Source organism: Phacochoerus africanus, chromosome 1, assembly GCF_016906955.1.
Source record: "Phacochoerus africanus isolate WHEZ1 chromosome 1, ROS_Pafr_v1, whole genome shotgun sequence".
NCBI lineage: Eukaryota > Metazoa > Chordata > Mammalia > Artiodactyla > Suidae > Phacochoerus > Phacochoerus africanus.
Window position 1 is genome coordinate 283,429,663 of NC_062544.1, and position 22,097 is coordinate 283,451,759.

Consider the following 22,097-nt stretch of genomic DNA (forward strand, 5'->3'; position numbering starts at 1 on the left):
CTGGTGGGTGTCACCTGTATTGATTTTCTCCTTCTTCAGTGCCTCGCTTCGCTTTCCAGGATCCTGTTCAGATGGTTTTGTGACAAAGATAATTTTTGCAGGACCAGCTTGGCAGGGAGATCCAGTCATCTGTCTAGACTCTGCCACCATCTAGCTATGTGACATTGGACAAGCGGGCTTCCTGCTCAGCTTCATTTCTTTCCCTGAGTGTTAGAAACTTGACAATGGCTTCATTTTTTCCCCAACTTGAAGCATATTTTCTGATAATGACCAGAAAATTGGATTGACAAAGTACGTCTCTCCATGGACTAGAGCAATTCTGAACATCGTGTTATTTAAGGACAGTAGCTGGATAAGCTTTGAGGCAACGTGCTTCTATGTTTGCCCACATAATGTACTGCACACAGGTCCCCTGACACATAGCCAGAGACGCCTGCCCCAAGATTCAAAACTAACCATAAACAATTTATACTTTCGGTCAACCTGGTAAAATGAAAATACAGAGGATAGGCACTAAAACAAACAGAAAAATAACTCAGTGATAGGAGAAACTTGACTATTGACCTAAGATATTTTTAGTTGATTAAAACATATTTGAAGATAAGACATTGAGCATAGGAAAGGGATAAAAATAGAGCAGCGTAATCATTGACAAAAGTGACAGTTCTGATCTCGCGGTTGGCACAAACTCTTGGCTGATTCCCCTCTATTTTCGGTGACATTGGGCTCTATCAACAGTCTTCTGTCTGGTTTCTCTTGTGACCCATGAACTGAGTCCAGGAGGGCGGTCTGGGAAATTTCAGCAGGTCCTTTCATGGGTTGATCTTTTCTTGGTCACCATGCTTTCCCCATTTGAGCCAAAGTGACATGGAACTTGATACGATGCCAAGAGGTATCTGAAACAGTAAGGGCGATAAAAATAAATCCTGAAACGGTCTGATAACTGTTTCTTTCTCCCCCCCCCCCCATGCCTTTAGCGACAAGGAGCTGGGGCCACCAATGGAAAAGACAAGACATCTGGCGAAAATGGTAAGACCCCCATGAACAGTCCAATTACTTACTTTTTTCTCACCTGCAGCCTTGGGCATGTGGCTTGTGTGGCTCATGACTTCCATCCACGTCGGCTACTCTCTATGCCTGCACTCAGCCTGAGAGTGGATTTTAGCAATTCCAAGGATCACTGTGGTCTGGTTTGACAAAGACAACTGAGCTAAATGCAGTGATAAGAACAGTTCCTCTCCCAGAGGAGGACACCCGTTTTGGGCAAGATGATAATTACAGTGCAAATATAGTTCTCTGCTTTCTTCATTAGGGCTGGTGAGAATCCTCTGAGTTGTGGTGAGGATAAAATGAGATCAAATGAGCAAAGTGCTTTGAAAACTGTGAAGCTCCGAGCTTCCCAGGAAAGGAGGGTTTAAAACCTGCTGTGAGCCGCCCCCCTCCCCAAACTCCCAGCCCCCATCCACAGAGCCCAGGGCTGGTCCCAAGGGAGGTCGTGGATCAGTGCCCCTGCGAGAGTCACCAGCAGATAAACATACTAGCAGAGACCAGAGCATTTGCGTCCTTGAGCCCAGTCTCCCCCGCAGCCTTCCACTGTAGGGACAAGCATCAGATTTTATGGATGGGGAAACAGACTGGAAGTGGGGGTTGCTGGGATGAGGCCAGGAATGGGAAGGGCATGGACTCTGAAGGAGACAGAGCTGGGAGGAAGCCCAGCTGCCCCGTTTTAGAGGTTGTGATGGAGGATGTCTGGTAATGATAAAAAAAATCCCCAGTAAGTGCCAAGGGTTCCAGTCATGGCTCTGATGAGGCTAGGTTCCGGGCATCCTTATTTTTGGTTAACAGAACTCACTTTCTGTGGAAAGCTACTCTTGCTTCCTCCTGGATGAAATTTAGGCTGATGTCCACTCATCCAACTGCGAGTAAGGCCAGTCTCAAACATCAGCTGGGAAAATTCCTCAGGGGGCTGCAGACCACTTAGAATCCATGGTTGTGACTGAGTGGGGCCTGAGCAAGACCCATCCACTAGCTGGTGCCTTCAGCCCGGGTCTGCTGACTCACCCACCCCTTTGGAGCCAGCCTGCTGGGCAGGGTCTGGTTGGTGACCCCTGGGGTGCAAGGGTCATTGTGTCAATAAGCAGAGGTCTTGGTGCCTGAGAAAGTCCTGATCAGACCTGGGGGGGGGGGGTTGGGGAGGTGGGGAGGAAATAAGCTGTCGTAAGCCTTTCCCATCTTCTCTGTGTGTTTGGGGGCAGGGGGTGGCGTGGGCTATTAGCACGGAGGTCGGAGAGCAGAGGAGGAACAAAAGGAGAGCTCCTCAAACGCTCCTCTTGGCCAGGCTTCCGGATCTCCCGGGTTCACAGATTCACATCCCCCTTGGCACTGGAGTTCGTGTCACGGAACCTGCCAACTTTGGAATCTCTGAGAAGCTTTTAGAATCAAAAGCTTCTCAGAGATCCCCTCCTGAAGCAGTTCTCAATTTCTTCTGCCCTCGCAACTTCATTCTTAAAAATTCTCAAAGACCCCAAGGGAATTTTGTTTCCCTCGATCTGTGATGCTCGTGTTAGAAATTAAAGTGGAGAAACTTTTGAAAGGTTTTCTTGTCCCTTCATTAAAAAAGAAGGTCAATCAAATAAAAATAAATAAGTACCCCAAAATAAAATAAAAATAACATACCTATGGCATATTAACATAAATAGCATTTTCAGAATAAAAAGTAATGATATTTTCCGAGACAGAAAATAATATTTAGTGAGTTTTGTAAAAAAAAATTTGTTTAAGTTTTATTTTGATTAAAGTGTAGTTGATTTGGAGTGCTGTGCCTGTTTCTGCTGTGCAGCATAATGACCCAGTCATACATATATATATATATACATTATATATAAGCATTTTTTTCTCATACTATCTGCCATCATGTTCTATTCCAAGAGATTGGATAGAGTTCCCTGTGCTGGACAGCAGGACCTCGTGGCTTATCCATTCTAAATGGAACCGTTTGCATCTACCACCCCCTGAGAAAGCATTTTATGTTTCTGCAAATCAGTTTCACGTCTGGCTGCAGAGATGACAGCTCCTTCTACACTCAGTCTGAGATAAAATCACGTGCTGTGTAGCCTCTGGAAAATTCTACTCAGCCCCTCTGAGAGGGTGAGACTTAAAAACGCAAATAGTACCTTAGCACTATAAAAAAAATAATTTTGACCTTTGTGGGCTCCCTCGAAGGAAGGACGTGCTCCCAGGATACCTGGTCTACGCTTTGAGAGCCGCTGATCCGGGTAACTCCAGGGCTGTGCAGGAGGAGCTGGGAGTCTGGGGTCAGGCAGGATGGTGGCCATGGCAGGACCAGGTCCCTTGTGTTTCCAGCCTCGGCAGCCCGGCTTCACCCTGGAAGTCACAGATCTTTCAAAGCAGGTCTACATGCTCTGCTTTGCACCAGAGGGAATTGTCAGCTGTTACACGAGACACCGCTATCTTTTAGATAAAAACCGATCCACTCTATTGAAAATTGCTTGTGTCTTTTGGGGAGGTATAAAAATTAACAGAAAGGAAAAAATTCACGGTGCCATGGATAAAGCTTTTCTTTAATTCTAGATATTAGAAGGCATTCACTTTTGAGTAGAAAAAGGTAGAGATTGTTTGATATAGACTCATGGTGTTGTGTAAATTCAAATTGTTGACATGTTCCATCTTAATTTTAGATAAAAGTGCTCATATGTGATATACATACATAGCGTTTTATTATAACATTAAGTTTGTGCTTTTGCCTCTAATCGTGGACAAAGCCAAAAGTTGATAACAACCCAAGAAAGATTGGGGTAAAGATCTCTAGAAGTGGTCTAACAGATGCTTCTCTAAACATCTAAGTGGCTTCACTCCTTGTTCTTAAATTCATAATATGAGAAGATCATCTTAGAGTGTCTATTTCAACATAAAATTACATTCCATCAAAATTTAAGTTATTACCCTCTGTCATCATGGGTATCCTGAGAGATCTTTTATCTTGAGGTCTATTTCCTATTAATACAAATTAAGCAGCCTGCATATAAGGAACAGGGCCTCATGATAATAGAGCTCTGAGGCACAGACTATCAAAATGTTAGGAGGCTTGGATAGTCATCTATTAATCATAAAATGAACACCCCCAAACTTCATGAGTTCACCACAAGTCTAAGTGTTTTTATTTTAAATATTGTAAATTTAGTTGAGGCCTCTCTGTAACACGAAGCAAGGAAGACAATGGGAGTGAATTACAGGTGCCTTGAGATTCTAACTTGGATCACAGAGGACATAAGTCAGGTACATTAAAACACCAGAGGGATCTAAATTCCGGGGATCTGCTAAATTATTGTCATATTAAATATTTTCTCAAGACGGCCATCGGCCGGGCGTGTAGATTCTTCTACGATTTATTTTTGCGGCCTTGTTGTTGCCGCGGCATTTATTGATGTGCAATTTGAAATTTGACCTATATCCACCCCATCGTATCCAGAACAACCTTAAAATGGTCTTACTCTCCAGAGCACCAACCTCTGGATTCACCACCCAGCAAATCCAGATGTTTCTCATCTGCAGTGTGAAGATAGCCCCCTCCCCCCCTGAAATACTAGGGTTATACTTATTTTTTAAATTAAAAAGACAAATTCATTAGAAGCTTGCTGTTTCAGAGTTTTTCATCCCTATAAGAACACAGTATAGGAGTTCCCGTCATGGTGCAGCGGAAATGAATCTGACTAGTAACCATGAGGTTGTGGGTTTGCTCCCTGGCCTCGCTCAGTGGGTGAAGGATCTGGCACTGCCGTGAGCTGTGGTGTAGGTTGCAGACATGGCTTGGGTCCTGTGTTGCTGTGGCTGTGGTGTAGGCTGGCAGCTGCAGGTCCGATTAGACCCCTAGCCTGGGAACCTCCATATGCTGTGGGTGCAGCCCTAAAAGAAAAACAAAAAACAAAAAAAAAACACAGTACATTTATGCTTTGATTAGTTTAGGCCAAGGACTTCATTTGTTTCTATTTTTTTATTTAAATTTTAATTAATTTTTTTATGGCTGAATCGAATGCATGTGGAAGTTCTTGGGCCAGGGATTGAATCTGAGCCACAGCTGTGACCCCACGGCAGTGCTGGATCCTTTAACCACTGCACCGGGCCGGGGATTGAACCCACACCCCTGCACCCACCCAAGCGGCTGCAGTTGGATTCTTAGCCCACTGTGCCAGAGTGGGAACTCCCTATTTTTAGATATAATACACCTGAGTGAAACAACACTTCATAGCTCCTGCTACAATTCATCTGCCGCATTAAATTCAACCATGCTTATAAACACAGACACAACCATCTGAATCTAGATTATTTATCACAGATTACCAGTTTGGACACAAGCTAAAGATTTTTTTTGAGGGGGGGAGAAAAGCATTTGGGCTATCTTGATCTGTCTGTTGATATCTATCGTCCAGAGAGACTCCAAGAGTTAGATTTCTTTATTTTCATACAAAAGTAGGAAAATATTGGAAGGAGATTGCCTGCTGGGAGACTTCCCATCCAAAGGAAAGATTTATGAGTAACACGTCTCTGATGGAGCTTTCTTTCAGGGCTTGGAGGCTTATCCCAGCTAAACTGAACTTCTCAAACTGGAATGGATTTCTCTTGACTTAGTGAGCTGTGATATATTTGTTTCCAAGAGGGTCTTTGGAGGTGAAAGACCTGTGGACACACCTGAGTTTGATAAGAGACTCCCCACCAGCCAATCCAGGATGTAGGTAGATGCCCAGAAGGAGGGTATCATTCTGAACTACCTGCAGGGCTCACCGCAGTTTTTTCTTTTTCGTTTTTTAATTTTAAATACATTTCATTGGCGTATAGGACATTCAAGGCTGTATCAGTCCCAGGTGTACAGCAAAGTGAATCACCCAAACATATACATATATATCCATTCTTTTTCAGATTCTTCCCCCATCTAGGCCATCTCAGAGAGTTGAATAGATTCCCCCGAGCTAGGTAGTAGGTGTTTATTACTGATCGAATTTGTATATAGCAGCATGTATGTGCCAATCCCAGCCTCCCAATTTGTCCCTCCCCCTGCCCCATGTTTCCCCTCAAACTTGGTTTTGAAATTTTTGCCTCTGTTTCTGTTTTGTAGATAAGTTCTTTTGTATAATTTTTTATTAGCTTTCACATATTAGTGATCTCATTTCATATTTGTCTTTCTCTGTCTGACTTTCTTCACTTGGTAGGATAATCTCTAGGCCCATCCATGTTGCTGCAAATGGCATTATCTTGCTCTTTTTAGTGGCTGAATAATATTCCATGGAGCAGCCCCCTGCCCTTAGGGTTACAGAGAGTGCGCCCTAGAGCTGCCGAACAAAGGGAGTAATGGGGCTCGGGGGAAGGCCCCTGTCCCCCATGGCAGCTACAAAGAGCCTCCTGGCAAAGGGAGGGACTGCAGGAGCAGCTGCTGACGTGGCCAACTGTAGGAAATGGTCCTGTGAGCCGCTTGGTAGCAGGAGGGGTCACAGGAGCTACTGCTTTGCTCCCCACCACCACACACATTACAAGGTTAAGAAATTGTAGTTTCTTTGAGGTGTAAGTAGCTACTCAGGCACCATCCTTGAACAGGTGCCTCTTCTTTGGAAAAGAGGTCGTGTCTTGAGAAATTTCTGGAAGGTGTGGGAATATGCTAGAAGCACCTAAGATTTAGCTTGCTTTGGTAGGGTTATGCAGTTACTAACAATGAATAAGATCAAATATTGCATTGGGTACTCTCCTTGTTTTGTAAAAAAAAAACCCCAAATCATTAACATTTAAGTTTATCTCACCTTCGGATTTGAGGGAACACACAAACACAGTAATTTTACTCATTATTCTGTCAAGTAGACAGACAAAGACCTGCATTCATAGACAAATAGATACACTTACCATTGATCTGAGCCTGGCTTCTCAAATAAAAAATAAATTTCAAGTATGTACTCCCAAAGCGCTTTACCACCGCCTCCCCACCCCCACCCAGATCACCCAGCACGTACCCAAAGATTAAGTGCTCTCCTTAATCTTCCCACGCCCACACATCGCCTCCGGCACCTTTTGCCTGGGATGCATTTCATCTATGACCTGTCCTTGGTTTGGGAAGGCGCGTGGGGTGAGGTCTTGCGTGCAGGGGTGGAGAGCAGCCTGGAGTGAAAAGGGACCGCCTTTGGGGCCAGGTGCAAAAGGGGGCTGTGCATTTTCAACCGCACCCAAAAGAGAGGGTCGGTTCTGGCAGGAGGTGCGGTGGGGCTGATCTAGCTCCTGCTTACAGGGAGGTTGCGATGGAAGGAGGAGGAGGAAAAGCAATTTCCAGAAAGTCCGCGGGGAGATCCCGCTCTGTAACTGCATACAGAGCAGGTGGAGATGCGACTCCGTGTCCCTTCATATATGGGATGCGGTGGATCGGCGTGGAGAGCATTTGTGCCCTTTCTGTTGGCTGGTGTGTGCAGGGGCCTGGAAGCCGGGGGCCGGGTGGAGCAGCGGGGAAGCTGCACTCCACACGGAGGCTGTCAGACACGCATCCTGCGTGACTCTCAATAGGAGTCCAGGTGGAAACGCCACGCTGGGTCTCTAAGTCTCTTCCATCGGGGAAAACGGGAACTTCGAATGTTGAGCTGCCATGCGACTCAGAAACGTGCTGTATAGACGTGCAGAGACTGCACCTGGCTGGTGGGAAAAGCGTCTCCCTCAAGTCATCAATTTGTAAGGCATGCAACGATTCCCGGGCCGGAAAGCTCTCAATCTCTTTCACGCTTCGAGCCATAAAGCCTGCGCCAAGCCGCGATTTCGCCCGTGCTGCTCTATTGCGTGCGCTGCCCTGAATGCCACAGACACACGGAGCTTTCAAGCTGAAAAATCAAAAGGCTCTGGTCTCCATCGGGGGCCGCTTGGCCCTTCCTCTCCCTCTTTTTCTGGGTCTGATGTAGCCAGGAAAAAAACAAAATTGGAAACAAGAATGGATAACATACTAACCCAGCTTTATTAGCTGGATGCGCCCTTTGAAAGGCACTAAAGAATCTCTATTCCAGAAGGAAGCAGTGGATACACACAAGGCTGCTTCTGATATTGATCCAGGTGGGGAAGGGGTGGGGAGGCTTGGAATTGCGTATGGATCCAGGCCTTTAAGCCATCAGGGTCTCCACACAAACCTGGTCAATGGGTAATATTTTTCAACAAGTGGACGGCTTCTTGGGACGGGTATTTTAGGGGTGAGTGCTGACAGGGTATTTATTACTGCCAATCTCAGTTGTAAGATTTAGGTCGAGCAGGGCCATAACGTCAGTGTGCTGATAATACCTTGGGGTTAATCAAGGATTCTAATTGGATCTGTCTTTAACTCAACACGGTTGAAGCGTTGTGCAAAGAAGTGGAGCTTTTCGCCTGATGCTGGTTTTAATTCTCTACATCTGTATGCGTTTGCAAAGTTCAAAACGCTGTCACGCACAACCGATTCTGCGGCAGCCTTGGGCGGCTGGGGCCGTGTCAGGCCACGCTCCTTGGGAAGTCAGGTGATAGGCTTAGGGGTCTTCTGGCTTTCGGTCCAGACACAGCGGCTTGTCCCCTGACTTCTCTCCCGACCGGGGGTCTCCGTTGGAAACTGGCAGTCAGGGTGGGCTGTGGTCTGAGCTCATAGAACTGAAGAGGTTAACAGGAAACCATAATGCCCACATCACCATCCTCTCATGGTGAACTAGCCTCTGGCAGGTGGGTGTGCTCTCAGACCCACCGCAGCCACAGCCCTGTTCATTTTCCAAACTCCAATATTGAAGCAATATTCTAATTTGTGGGCTTAGCAATGTTTTCTCTGTCCTTCCCTCCTTGCTTCCTTTGCTTCTTTGTTTTTGAGGTTAAGCAGTAGGTGGCTTTAAACCAACTGACGTGGAATTTTGCTCCGCATCACATGGAGAAGGCCCTTGTGCTTTAGTGGAAAAATGAAGTTATGCTAAAAGAATTGCCACTTGGAGTTCCCTGGGGGCTCCGTGGGTTAAGGATCTGGCATTGTTACTGCTGTGGCTCAGGTTGCTGCTGTGGCTGGAGTTCCAGCCCTGGCCCAGAAATTTATACATGCCCCCCCCCAAAGAATTGCCACTTAAGATCTTTTTAAGCCTATGAAGTGGCTTGTTCCAGGAAAGTGGTGATCCTTCTAGACTTTGCCCCATTCAATAGATAGGAATGTTTCCTATTATAATTATCACTTATTTGCATGGAGGTAATACCTCTTAAGTGCTTGAAAAAATTTCATTCTTTTTTTTTTTTTCCTTTTTAGGGCCACACCTACAACATATAGAAGTTCCCAGGCTAGGGGTCAAATCAGAGTTACAGCTGCCGGCCTACACCATGGCCACAGCAACGTGGGATCTGAGCCACATCTGCAACCTATGCCATAGCTCAGGGCAACGCTGGATCCCCAACCCACTGAGTGAGGCCAGGGATCAAGCCCATATCCTCATGGATACTAATCAGATTCTTTTCCACTGCACCACAGTGGGAACTCCAAAACCTCATTCTTTTAAGGAGGTGATAGTGCATAATTCTATAAATAACTTAATTTCACGGCAGGCAGCCTTTCAGAAGAGAGAATCGACTTGAATTTCAGCCTGAGCTGCATAGTAAGATGGCTTACATGTGTAGGGTTCTTATTAGTGGGGTGCATCTGTGGATACACTGGTACAGAGAAATCCCCTTTTCCCTTTTGGGAAAGAATGTTTTCAAGCAACAGAGTGGGCTGAATTGTCTTCAGAAGCTGGACTTCCTCTTAGACTGGACTCTGCTTTCGTATCTGGGTTGAGCAGGACACGGAAGCCTCCGAGACCCTGTGAGTGCTTCCAGGCATCCTTGGCGCAACCGCAGACCTGGCACAAACCCGAGGGCCTTGGAGAATCTCCCTGCCAGGGCTTCTAGAACACAGCTTTGGGGAGAGCACGCGGGGATGGTTGTGAGCTTAGGCAAATGCCACACAACACTGTGGATTGGTTTCTGCCAAAATTCTTAGTCAGTAAGCAGCTGGACTTTCCCATAGTAATTAAAGGTGAAGATTTTGTTCAATTTGCACAATTCAGTCAAGAAATGGCACTATTTCATTCCAGGTACAAGTTTTTATTCCCTCCATTGAGCTCCTTGTGACCCCTTTTCCTTCACTTGGACAAATTGAGAACAGACGGGCTCCGAATCCTTTTTTTTTTTTTTTAAAGAATATTTTTATTGAAGTATACCTGGAGTATAATATTATATAAGCTACAGGTGTACATTATAGCAATTCACATTTTTAAAGGTTTGACTCCATTTATCGTTATAAACTAATGGCTATATTCCTACAATATATCCTCATAGCTTCATTTATACTTAACAGTTTTTACCTCTTAATTCTGTACCCCTGTCTTGCCCCTCCCTGCTTGCTTCTCCCTGCTGGTAAACACTGGTTTGTTCTCTATGTCACTGAGTCTGCTTCTTTCTTATTATATTCACTAGTTTGTTCTATTTTTTAGATTCCACTTATAAGTGACATTATATAGTATTTGTCCTTCTCTGACTTATTTCATTTTGTATAATGCCCTCCAAGTCCATCCATGTTTCTGCAAATGGCAGAATTTCATTCTTTTTTATGGCTGAGTAGTATTCCATTGTGTGTGTATCTCTATCTACCTAACCATCTATCTATCTATCTATCATCAATCATCTATCTCACATCTTCTTTATCCAGAACCCTCTTTTTAAGAGTGACTTCGCATCGTGGTGCAGCAGAAGCAAGTCCAACTAGGAACCATGAGGTTGTGGGTTCGATCCCTGGCCTTGCTCCATGGGTTAAGGATCTGGTGTTGCCATGAAATGTGGTGTAGGTCTCAGACATGGCTTGAATCCTGTGTTGCTGTGGGCCAGCAGCTGTAGCTCTTATTCATCCCCTAGCCTGGGAACCTCCATATGCCATGGGGGTGGCCCTAAAAAAGCATACACACACACACACACACACACACACACAAAGAGTGACTTCGAAATGCAATAAGGAATTTTGTAGGCCCTGCACTGAAATCTAGTCTAGTGGGCTGGCTGCATCAGTGCAGTGCGGCTTTGACTCTTGGAAGCAGGTGCTTCCTTTTGGGGGCAGGAGTCAGGAGAACAAAGGCTGTGGGTTGCCACACAGCAGAATTTGTCTTGAGGTTGGCACAGCGTCACCCAGCCATAGGTTCTTGAAGACCAGCCCCTGTAAGCTTATCCTGAGCTGTTCTTTGATTTTCCCCTCACCTCTTTCCTCCTCTATGGAGGACGAGGTTGGCTGTATCAGTCGTAGGGTCCAGGGAAAATGGAAAACATGAGCTCCTATTAAAAATTTGTTTTGTCTTTTTTGTTTGTTTTTTGTTTTTTTTCCTAAGGCCGCACCTGTGGCACATGGAGGTTCCCAGGCTAGGGGTCTAATCAGAGCTACAGCTGCTGGCCTAAACCACAGCCACAGCAACGCGGGATCTGAGCTGTGTCTGCAACCTACACCACAGCTCATGGCAACACCAGATCCTTAACCCACTGAGCAAGGCCAGGGATCAAATCCGCAGCCTCATCGTTCCTAGTCAGACTCGTTAACTGCTCAGCCACGACGGGAACTCCCTCCTGTTAAAAATTATGAAGGAGAGCATTCAATCAAGCCCAGGCCCTTCCTCACACATGCAGCCGGCTTGAGAGTGACACATACAAACGCCTTTTTGAAAAACAATTCAGGGAGTTCCTGTCATGGTGCAGCAGAAATGAATCCGACTAGTATCCATGAGGATGCAGGTTCCATCCCTGGCCTCCATCACTGGGTCATCAGTCTGCTGTTGCCGTGAACTGAGGTCTAGTTCGTAGATGTGGCTCGGATCCTCTATGGCTATGGTGTAGGCTGGCAGCTGTAGCTGCAATTCAGCCCCTAGACTGGAAACTTCCATATGTCACGGCTGCGGCCCTAAAAAGCAAAACAAAAAACAAACAAAAAAAAAACCCAATGAACCAAAAAAAAAAAATTTCAAAATGTATCAACTCCTTTCACAGTGCTCCCTGCCCCCTAGCACTTTCTAAACTGCTTCTCTGATTTAAGCGCAATAGATCTTAATCTGGAACTTTTTGGTATGAAAATTAATTTGCATATGATTAATTTTCCAAGTCAGGCCCATGAAACTTCCTTTCTCTTTATCTCTTTCCTTACTTTTAAAGGACCTTGACAAATACTCCTGGATCACTTTGTATGCTAGTGGTGATTTTGTATGATTTCTGGTTTGGGGTCGGATGTCGAAGAGGATTAAAGGTGGCTGCAGAGTCTTTGGCTGGACAGGGAGTTCTAAGTGTCCTCTTCTTATTCAGGGCAGCTGGGACTGTCAGGCCAACAGCACACAGCAGAGGGGACCCCTGTGGATTTCTAGGCTTGGACCTTAAGAAGCTTTTCCCCTCTGGGAATGCTCGCCATGGGAGAAGTCAGTTGCCACTAAGACGTCCCAATACCTTGAGCTGCCATGCTGTGAGGAAGCCCGGCCATCCCGCAGGGAGGCCCCCATTTGCAGAGGTGCCCACCCAGCCAGTGGCTGTGCCAGCTCCCCCAGCCTGGCTGGCAGACATGTGGGTGAAGGTCCTAGGGTGCATCCGGCGCTTGGGCTATCTTGCTGCATCTGAGAGGGAGATTCCACCCAAGTGGTGCGCAGCTGAGCCCACCAACCTGCAAAACTAGGGGAGGGCATACTCAGTTCTGGTGTTGACACTGCTCATTTGGGGTGGTTCGTTCTGCAGGAATGGTTAACTGGGACACATAGAAACCATTGTCTTGGCTAACCGGTTGGTTAGCCATTGGTTGTTTTTCATTTGTTCTCTCCCCCCTCCTTCAAGAGCCTCCTGGGTTGTTTTCTAGTCTTTGCTGGTAAGAATGGAATCCCTTCAGGATGCAGAGCTTTGGGTCCTCAATAATCAGGAAAGGGATGCTGCAAAACGCTCTGGGCTCTAGCTTGGTTTTGTTTCCTTGTTCATTCATTCAGAAAATACGTGATAAACACCTAACATGTGCTGGATCTGGCTCTCAGAGCTGAGGATGGACTACTCTAGACGAGCACCCCTGGGGGAGTGAAGGTCTTTAGTGGCCAACGTATTAGCCATGGTCCTGGGAGGAGCTGGAGGGCATCTTCCCAGGGTTATTCAAGGAGCGTTAAGGACAAAGGGACCGTTTGCAAAGGTGTGTGCAGGGTTTAGGGGACCCACAAAGAACTCCGTGGTGCCTCAAACTAGCAATGGCAGGGCCTGCAGGGAGGCGCCAGAGTCCAGAGAGGGTGCTGGGTGGTGGGGCAGCCTAATGGGGGTACTGTCTTCCATTGGAGGACATTGCTGACCTTTGGGCAATTTGTCAACTTTAAGGATTGACATATATAGCAAATAAAAATTCAGAATGACCAGTTGAATTACAGTGTCAGATAAACAAACAAACAAAAATTAGTATAAGTATATCCCATGGAGTATTTGGGCTATACTTATACTAAACTTTTGCGGTTTATCTGGAAATCAGATTTAACTGAACAATCTGTATTTTATCTGACAACCTTAGCAGAGAGGGAGGCCAAGGAATAAATAGCCTGATCTCTTTCTTTTTGCCTTCTGATTGTTTCTCGTACCACCCATGGGAAGAATCCCACCAATTACACAGCACAGTGGCTGGGGAAAGGGTGGAGAGCGACTCAGGAGGGCCAAGAGGTGAGGAACTGCCTTGCATCTGGCCCCTGCACTTCTCTCCCTGGGCTCTGGGCCAGGTCACCCCTGCCTCTCACGGTCCTCCTTAATTAAAAATGTAGCCCATTATACTGTAAGTGATGGCAGCTTTGCAAAGACAGAGCAGGCATGATTTTTGTACCCCAGTTCTGGATTGGTTTCAGAAAAAAAAAAAGGAAGACAGGAAAGCAGTCCATCAATATCATCCTTTAATTTTTATTGTAGTGTCATTGGTTGGCCTAATATTTTTCAAGGAAGGCAAACTGTCAGACCTTTTGGGAAAGATGACATATTTGACATTCTCAGAGCAATTAGGCTGTCCCTGTAAAGGTTAATGTGTGTTCCTGCAGCCAGTTTTAGTCCCCCCCTCACCTGCCCCAGTCCAACTCAGATGACATTCAGGAGCCAGGGGAGGTGGCCAGAGATGGGGGGGTACTTGATAGACGGGATGCAGGTGAGGGTGGATGCCAGGCTGGGTACGTCTCTGCCCGAGATGAAGGGAAACCCTGAGGGAGACAGACCAGCCGGGAAAGGGGGTGGGGGGCAGAGCAGGCTGGTTCCCCCCGAAGTCAGGTTTATTGGAGCAGGAGGGTGACAATGGCAGCTTCTAGCCCCCTGAGATTGGGACTACCCGGGACCAAACACGGTCATCATTGTCCACTCTAGTGAGCTGGGAGCTGGAGCCAGCCCCCCACATGTTGTGGGCTTCCAGCAAAAATGCTTTGGGGGGGGCACCGTGTCTGGGGACTCTCCTCCAGCCACCCTCCATCACAGGAAAGGTGGGGAGAAGGGGATTCACCAGGATGCCAGGAGTCCCCTGGGGCAGCCTGGACCAGCGGCTGCCTGGCGCCGGACGGAGCTGCCGGTTGGGGATGAACTGTTCAGTGCTCTTCCAGCCAAGGTCGCAGATAAGAGATGCCACCCTTGGCTTTCTCTGTCGTGGGGGTGGGGGCATCGGGGAGCAGATGCTTTTATTTTGCTTTTATTTGGGACCCTCTTGGATTCCTGGGTCTCCGAACTTTTAATTAAACTTTAGACTGTGACTTCGAGATCAACTACTTTTAAAAAAAAGATGAGCCATGACCACCTCTTTTTTTTAGCTAAGTGCAAACCAGAACTCAAGTCTTTAACCGTCTCCTTCCCCCACCACCAGGGGAACTGTTCTTTCTGGCACCATGATGAAGATACTTCCCAAAGAAATGAGGATTTGAGTCCCTTTAACATAAGCCATCCTCTTGCAAGTTCAAGGGAAAAGAAGATTTACCAGGACTGTGAGGCCATTCAAATGTAATTATGAACTTTGCTTTTCCCAGCATTAATGTGGAGTATTTATTATTATTACTAATAGTATCATCAGCATTATTTTATAGAAATTGCCACTTGTCCTGCATGAAAAGGCTGATTATTTGTATATTACTAGATTTAATTTAATGAGACATTTAAAAAAATATATGCTTTTGATGATTAGCCCCTTTCTCTCAAAAAGCTAACTAAAGTGTAGGTACTTTTCTTACCAAACCTCTAGGCATCTTTTGGGTTCTTGCACAGCCATCCTGTTCCAGCTGCCACTTGCCTTCTTCCTGTTGGCATCTGGAATGGCAAGGACCAAGAATCCGCTGAAATATGTCTTAACTCGATAGGCGCAGATGGGTAGGTGTGCAGGAGAAGAATAGGAAATAGGCAACGAGATGGCCTCCTTCACAGTGTTTCTGAGGACACACCTTCCAGAGACAGACGATTATGTGAAACGGAAGCTTGCTGCTGTTTTTGTGCTTGGCAAGGGGCTTCTTCAGTATTTCCAAAACACCTTCTCTCTCTCCCCATCCCCCATCCCAGACCCTGAAGAGAACCGAAAACTGAACTGTGCCCTAGCATTCATTTAGAAAGCCACATCTCAGTGAACATTGTAAATCAACTATACGTTAATAAAAAATTTAAAAAAATAGATCATGGAGACAAGAAACACTCAAAATTGTCTTTTTAAAAAATCTAGACTACAGAGGATGCATAAACAAAGGAATTAAAAACACGAAAACAAAAAAGAAAGTAAAAAAGAAAGCCGAATTTCCCCGGATGTCAGAGAGATGCTTTAGTGGTTCCGGGCTGAAGTGAGTGGCGTCATTCCCCTTAGAAGCATCCAGTCCAGGCACGATTGGCTCACAGACCCGAGCCCAGCAGGCACAGCATCCTGCAGGGCCAAACCCCTTTCCCAGGGCACAGGGATAGCTAACTGTGCTCATCCCAGTGAGAAGGCGCATGGTCCTGCCCCCAACCTTTCTTGGGCTTCATGGTTTTGGAGTTTCAGGGCAAACACAAACCTCTTGGCTGTTTGAATTGACATGGGCGCTCCAAAAGTCCATTTCCCACCAGTCCATAAAGACTTTTTTTTTTCCTCCTAATAGTGCATTTTCCAAAGGGGCTGGGACAGCAGAAACAGCCCCTGAAGGTGCCTGCTATGGGGCATAATGTGTTTTCTGGCCAAGAAAAGAGCACAAAATATTCCTCCTAGTTAGTTGCATCCAATACTCGTTTCCTAGAAATTTCAAAAGGAAATAGAGACATGTTTTAGCACCAGATTTTTTCTGGGTCTGTCCACGGCATAGCTGACACCACGCGGCTTCCACCGCAGTGCTTTTTTTTTCCATTTTGTAGATTGTTTTAAGGTTCTCTAGTTTTAGCCACCTTCCCCCCACCTCCTGGCGGCAGCGCCTCTGAGCCTGGCTTGGCTGCGTGGTCTGTCCAGAAAACCCCTCCTGATGCTGGGTTTCCTCGTGAAGGGGTGGGGAAAAGGTGACCCCCAATTTTCTGGTCCCTTCCACTCTGTGGTTTGGCCATTGGCTGGCAGTTCACTCACGGAGAATCATTTCACTATTTTGATTCTTATGTCCTCTTTGTGGGACGTTGCTGTCTTTCAATTCTTGTCTGATTGAGACATTGTCGGATTCTGTTTCTCTCCTGTTGGACTTCTTTTTGCTCTTGCTTTTTGGTTTGTTTTTGCTTTTTAGGGCAGGATTTGCAATATCGGGAAGTCCCCAGGCTAGGGGTCAAATCAGAGCTGCAGCTGCTGTCCTACACCACAGCCACAGCAACATGGGATCCGATTCACATCTGCCACCTGCACCATAGCTCACAGCAAAGCCAAATCCTTAACCCCTGATCGAGGCCAGGGGTCGAACTCGCATCCTCATGGATACTCATCAGCATCCTCACGGATACTCGTAACCCACTGAGCTACGAGGGCAACTCCGTGGACTTCTTCTGATTTGACTTTCCTTACACATCAAGGGAATGTTCAAAGGAGAAATGAGACAGATGCTTTTTCTTGGAGGAGGCCATGGAGAGGAAAGAAGGTGCCATGGACCGAATCTGCTGTACACATGTGATAGCAAATGATGTAACTATTTGGACAAAATGGGTGAAAGTGGAAAAATACGGGTTTTTATCTGGACAAACTGCCTTTCCAGCTAGCTGACTGCTCAGCGTGGAAGGAAAGCTTAATTCACTGGATGTTTCCATGGTGTGCATTCAGGCTGACAATGAGACTGCCCGGCAAGGTGTAGGAAACCATCCATGCATGTGTCAGGGACAAAAGAGGTGGGTGGCCTCCTAGGGCCGGAGTGGGCACATGTATGCCCATAAAGAGGCTGCTCTCGGCGCTCCGTGTACCCCGCCAATTAAACTATTACTGTGATTTCGCAGCCAGAAGGGATTCCAGTCTTCTTTGGAAACTTTATAACCACGTCCCTTGAGGGTCCAGGCAACACCACCAGGTGCATCATTGGGGTCAACTGTGAGCTTGCCAGCGGGTACCCTCTCCAGCCCGACGGCAACTGACTCTCGAGGGGCAGCTACTTCTAGAAAATGTCTCACTTGCGTTTGCTCTAAATCCAGCCCACTGACATCCTAAATGACAGCCAGGCATGCAGGAGCGACACTGTAATTTTGAAATTATGAGCCAGATTAGTGTCGGGAAGGCTAGAGAAGGCCCCCGAAGACATGGTGAATGACCTTAAGATGTTCAGTCTTTTTCTGTTCACACACCTCCAATGTGAACAAAACAAAAACATATCTTGCCAATTACCTAGCTGGGCTGGAAGCAGCCTGTTAGGTGGCTCTGGCCATTCACAGCTGGAAAAACAGAGAAACTCCTGCTGTGTGGTTCCTCAGCTCAGCTTAAAATGACTTTAGCCAAAGGTCAGATGCTCCGGCTCTGGGGAGCCCTTCCGTTCTCTGACGGACTGGTGTTCTACGGTTTTTTCCCCTAACACTCTACCTAAATTGGTTTTCCTCATCACTCTTGTCATCAGCCTCTATTTAATGCTCCCTTGAGCTGCCGCAACCCAAAATGGATATTTTATCACTGCTTCAATTTTGCTCTAGACAGTAATGCTTCTACGACCTCTGTTGATAATTAGAATCCTTCAAGGGACGCTCTTTCAGGAGTTGTGATGTGGCTCCGCGGGTTAAGGATCCGGCGTTGTTTGTCATGGCAGCGGTGCAAGGGGGCTTCTCTGGTTCAGGTTTGATCCCTGGCCTGGGAACTTGCACATGCTGTGGGTGCTGCCAAAAATAAAGGGCCAGGGGTGGGGGATGCTATTTCAATGCTGGTCCTTTAAATTATGTTTTATTAAAAAATTATTTCACAATGGAATAATACTTGTTGATCCTGTGGCCTGACACTGGAAATTACTTGGGGGAATTCTCGAAATACTCTGCTTTATTTTTGGTCTGGATAGGGGGCTTGATGGCCTGTACAAAGTATAGGGCTTCGTTCTCTTGTCACAGTGTCACATAAAGGCTCTGGTTAAACAGTTCTGATGGCTCGTGGGACCACGCACAGCCCACATCCGGATCCTTCCCAGGTGTTTTTCACCTGAACCAACAGGAGTCTGGAGCTCCAGTGCTTCTTCAGTGCTAACCTGGAAAAGCACTGCTTATCTTGTGTCTTTTTGGATTAGTTGTCAGAATATTTTTATTAAATGATGCTTAAAACCAAAGCCCCAACTCTACTGGGAGCTAGTCCTCCCCAATCTGAGGTGCCCTCTGTGTTTGAGCTACCTGGCCCAGAAACCACATAATTTTATTCTTTCTTAGGAATGTATTTTATTCTCTTTTTACAAACATGTGAACCCATTTTCCTGGTAAGTAGAGTAATAAAACCCAAAGCTTAAAATGACTCCTCTCTAAAAAGCTTTTGCCAACAAACCAGTGTGTCCTTGGCCTTGGGTTCTTCTTCTTCTTCTTCTTCTTCTTCTTCTTCTTCTTCTTCTTCTTATTTTTCATGGCTGTACCTGCAGTTTATAGAAGTTCCTGGGCTAGAGGTCAAGCTGTAGCTGCTGGCCTATGCCACAGCCATGGTAATGCTGGATCCAAGTTGCATCTGCAACCCACGATGAAGCTTGTAGCAACACTGGATCCTTAACCCACTGAGCAAGGCCAGGGATTGAACCTGCATTCTTACAGAGACGATGTCAGTTTCCTAACCCAATGAGCCACAGTGGGAACTCCAGGTAGTGTCACTTTAAAAAGCAATAGAAAAAAAAAAAAGCAATGGAGAAGTTCCTGTTGTGGCTTAGTGGGTTAAGGACCTGATGTTGTCCCTGTGAGGATTTGGGTTTGATCCCTGGATTCACTTAGGGGGTTAAGGGTCTGGTTTGCCGCAAGCTTCAGTGTAGGCCACAGCTGCAGATCCGATTTAACCCCTGGCCCGGGAACTTCCATACACTGCAGGTGCAGCCATTAAAAAATAATAATAATAAAAAAAGCAACAGAAGAAATGTGTTTTTGCCTGAAACCTACAAAAAGGAATGTAGAGGGAAGACCAAGGCAGAGGGGCAAGGGACCAGAGGGCGTGGAGTTGAAGCCCCCGGGCCGGCAATTCCTGGAGCCAAGTACATGTCTTCGTTGACATGTAAAGACATTTACGAGCAGAGGCACCCACCTCCGTGAAGAGCCCGTCCCTGGCTTTGGGACACTCATGAAGCGTAGGATGCGAGACCAGATGGGGAATCGAGGCTGACCAGACGGCCGCCTCGGGTTTGAGATGCTGGGCAGTAGCAGGCTTCCACCAGCCCGGCGGCAGCGGGGTCTGATTTTGGCTTTGCTTTGCAGACCCCCTTTCAAAACGTCAGAGCTTTGCACCCAAAGTCAAATTCTATCTACACAATGAGCACATTTGCCCTATAGTCTTGGGTGTCTAAGAAAGCTTATAATCCCTGAAAATCCGCAAAGGCAGACACCTGTCTGCTTAGATTAGAGGCACAGGGCTGAAGAGCGCAGCAGGATGTGTCTGGTGAGATGGTGCAGCCCCTTGGCTCAGCTGCTGGCGGGGGCTGGGAAGGATGCACAAGAGCCTCCCATGCTGCTGGAGAAAGGCACCTCTAATGCGGTGCCTGCTGCAGAGAGCAGAGAGGAGGAGAGGGGGCCCATGGCCCCTGGAGTCGCCAAACAGCTTTGGTCTCTTTCTGGCATCTGTGTGATGGTTTTTCACCCCGTGTCGCTCTTTGCTTTCTGCGTCACTCACAGAGCTTGACTAATTCCACGAGAGCCTTAAGGCTTGTCTGGCCTTCCTTCTTCTCAGCCTTTCTCCTCCTGCACTGAGTCCTGGAAGACATTCCATCTGCCTTGGCTCCTACCTTCCCCTTAAAGTCAAATTGTCTAGAATGATACCATGAGGGGGGGTTCAAAACTCAATGGGCTCAGATTAGGTTTCTATATATATGCCACACCCAAGGCATACGGAAGTTCCAGGGCCAGGGGTCGAATCCGAGCCACAGCTGCAAGAACCCTGGGGTCCTTTAAACCACTGTGCCGCCGGGGGAACACCTCAAGTCAATTTTTTTATATTAATAAGGTGAACTAATGCTCCTTTGAGGCTGCTTGAACCTGTCCTGTGATTACGATTGCATTTGACTTTTCTCTTTCAAATAGGGAACTTTAGAAAATCCTCTGTGGTGGTGGAATTTTCAGTGTTGAATCCTTTCAAACTGGTATTTTGAAGTTTAGAAGTGGGAGCAAAAATGAGTTTGAGAAGGTTTCACTCAAACCTTCTGGTAAAACCAAATAACATAAAAGAAAGGGAAACATTCAAATTATTTCAAAGCTTTGAAAGGAAGGAAAAAATGGACCTGGGGCAGGGACCCAGGAGGAGTGGGCTAAACACGATTGGGGAAAATACCTTCCCAGGAGCCTCACCCAGCTCACATTTATTTTCTAAATTTTCAAGCACTTGAAAAGCTATATACAGAGTTCCCATCATGGCTCAGTGGTTAACGAACCTGACTAGTATCCATGATACTAGTATCCACGGGTTCCATCCCTGGCCTTGCTCAGTGGGTTAAGGATCTGGCGTTGCCGTGGTATAGGTTGCAGATATGGCTCTGATTCCCACTGCTGTGGCTGTGGTGGAGGCTGGTAGCTGTAGCTCTGATTTGACCCCTAGCCTGGGAACCTCCATATGCCACGGGTGCGGTCCTATAAAAAGATGAAAAAAAAAAAAAAGAATAAAACCTGTTTAAATCAAGAACTCAGACCTTGAAATGGAGAGAGATTGAATCTTCATAGCCCTTTGCCCCCAAATCATATGGTCATCTTTTTATAGGTGCAGCATCTGGAATTTTCAATAATTAAAAGACAGCTTGAGAGTTCCCATCGTGGCGCAGTAGAAACGAATCTGACTGGGAACCATGAGGTTGTGGGTTCGATCGATGGCCTCGATCAGTGGGTTTAGGATCCGGCATTGCCGTGTAGGTTGCAGACACAGCTTGGATCCTGTGTTGCTGTGGCTGTGATATAGCCTGGCAGCTGTAGCTCTGATTTGACCCCTAGCCTGGGAACCTCCATATGCCACGGGTGCAGCGCTAAAAAGACAGGGGGGAAAGAAAAGCTACATATTTTCAAAAGCTGGAAGTAGAAGGGTGTGGCAGAGAAGATCGCCCCTGCCCAGGAGAAAAAGGATAAATAATGAAGCAGGGAAGCCTGAGAGAGATGGTCAGCAAAAGTTACCACATATGCAAGCAATATTTATGTAAAAAAAGAAAAACCACTGAAGTTTTTAAAGGATTAAGTGCTATAAAAGAAATGGCCATCCATAACAGGAATTGGACAGATGTATATATCAGAAGAAAAAGCACATAGTTAAGTGAGGACAATGAAGACACACTATGTGCAAGTATGTATATTTGAATTTCAATCATCAGCTTGAAACAAAATGGTTTCAAGTGAACTATACACATATGCCTAAGTAGCTAAGGTTTATCTATAAGAAGCTGACACTGTTAATTTGTACTGCTTAAGCCATAATGTTTATTCCTCTCTGATATAAAAGATGTCTGGAGGTAGGTAGTTGAGAGCAGTCAGGATAATTTCAAGGAGCA

At 46.3% G+C, this 22,097-nt stretch overlaps 1 protein-coding gene across 1 annotated transcript in view; it reads left to right on the plus strand.

Moving 5' to 3' along the window:
* Positions 1-22,097, plus strand: part of PCP4 (Purkinje cell protein 4) — a 66,572-nt gene that overhangs the window by 31,423 nt on the left and 13,052 nt on the right. The window contains exon 2 of the mRNA XM_047796883.1: positions 978-1,029. Coding sequence (XP_047652839.1) covers positions 978-1,029 — 52 coding nt within the window. The remainder of the gene's footprint in view (positions 1-977; positions 1,030-22,097) is intronic.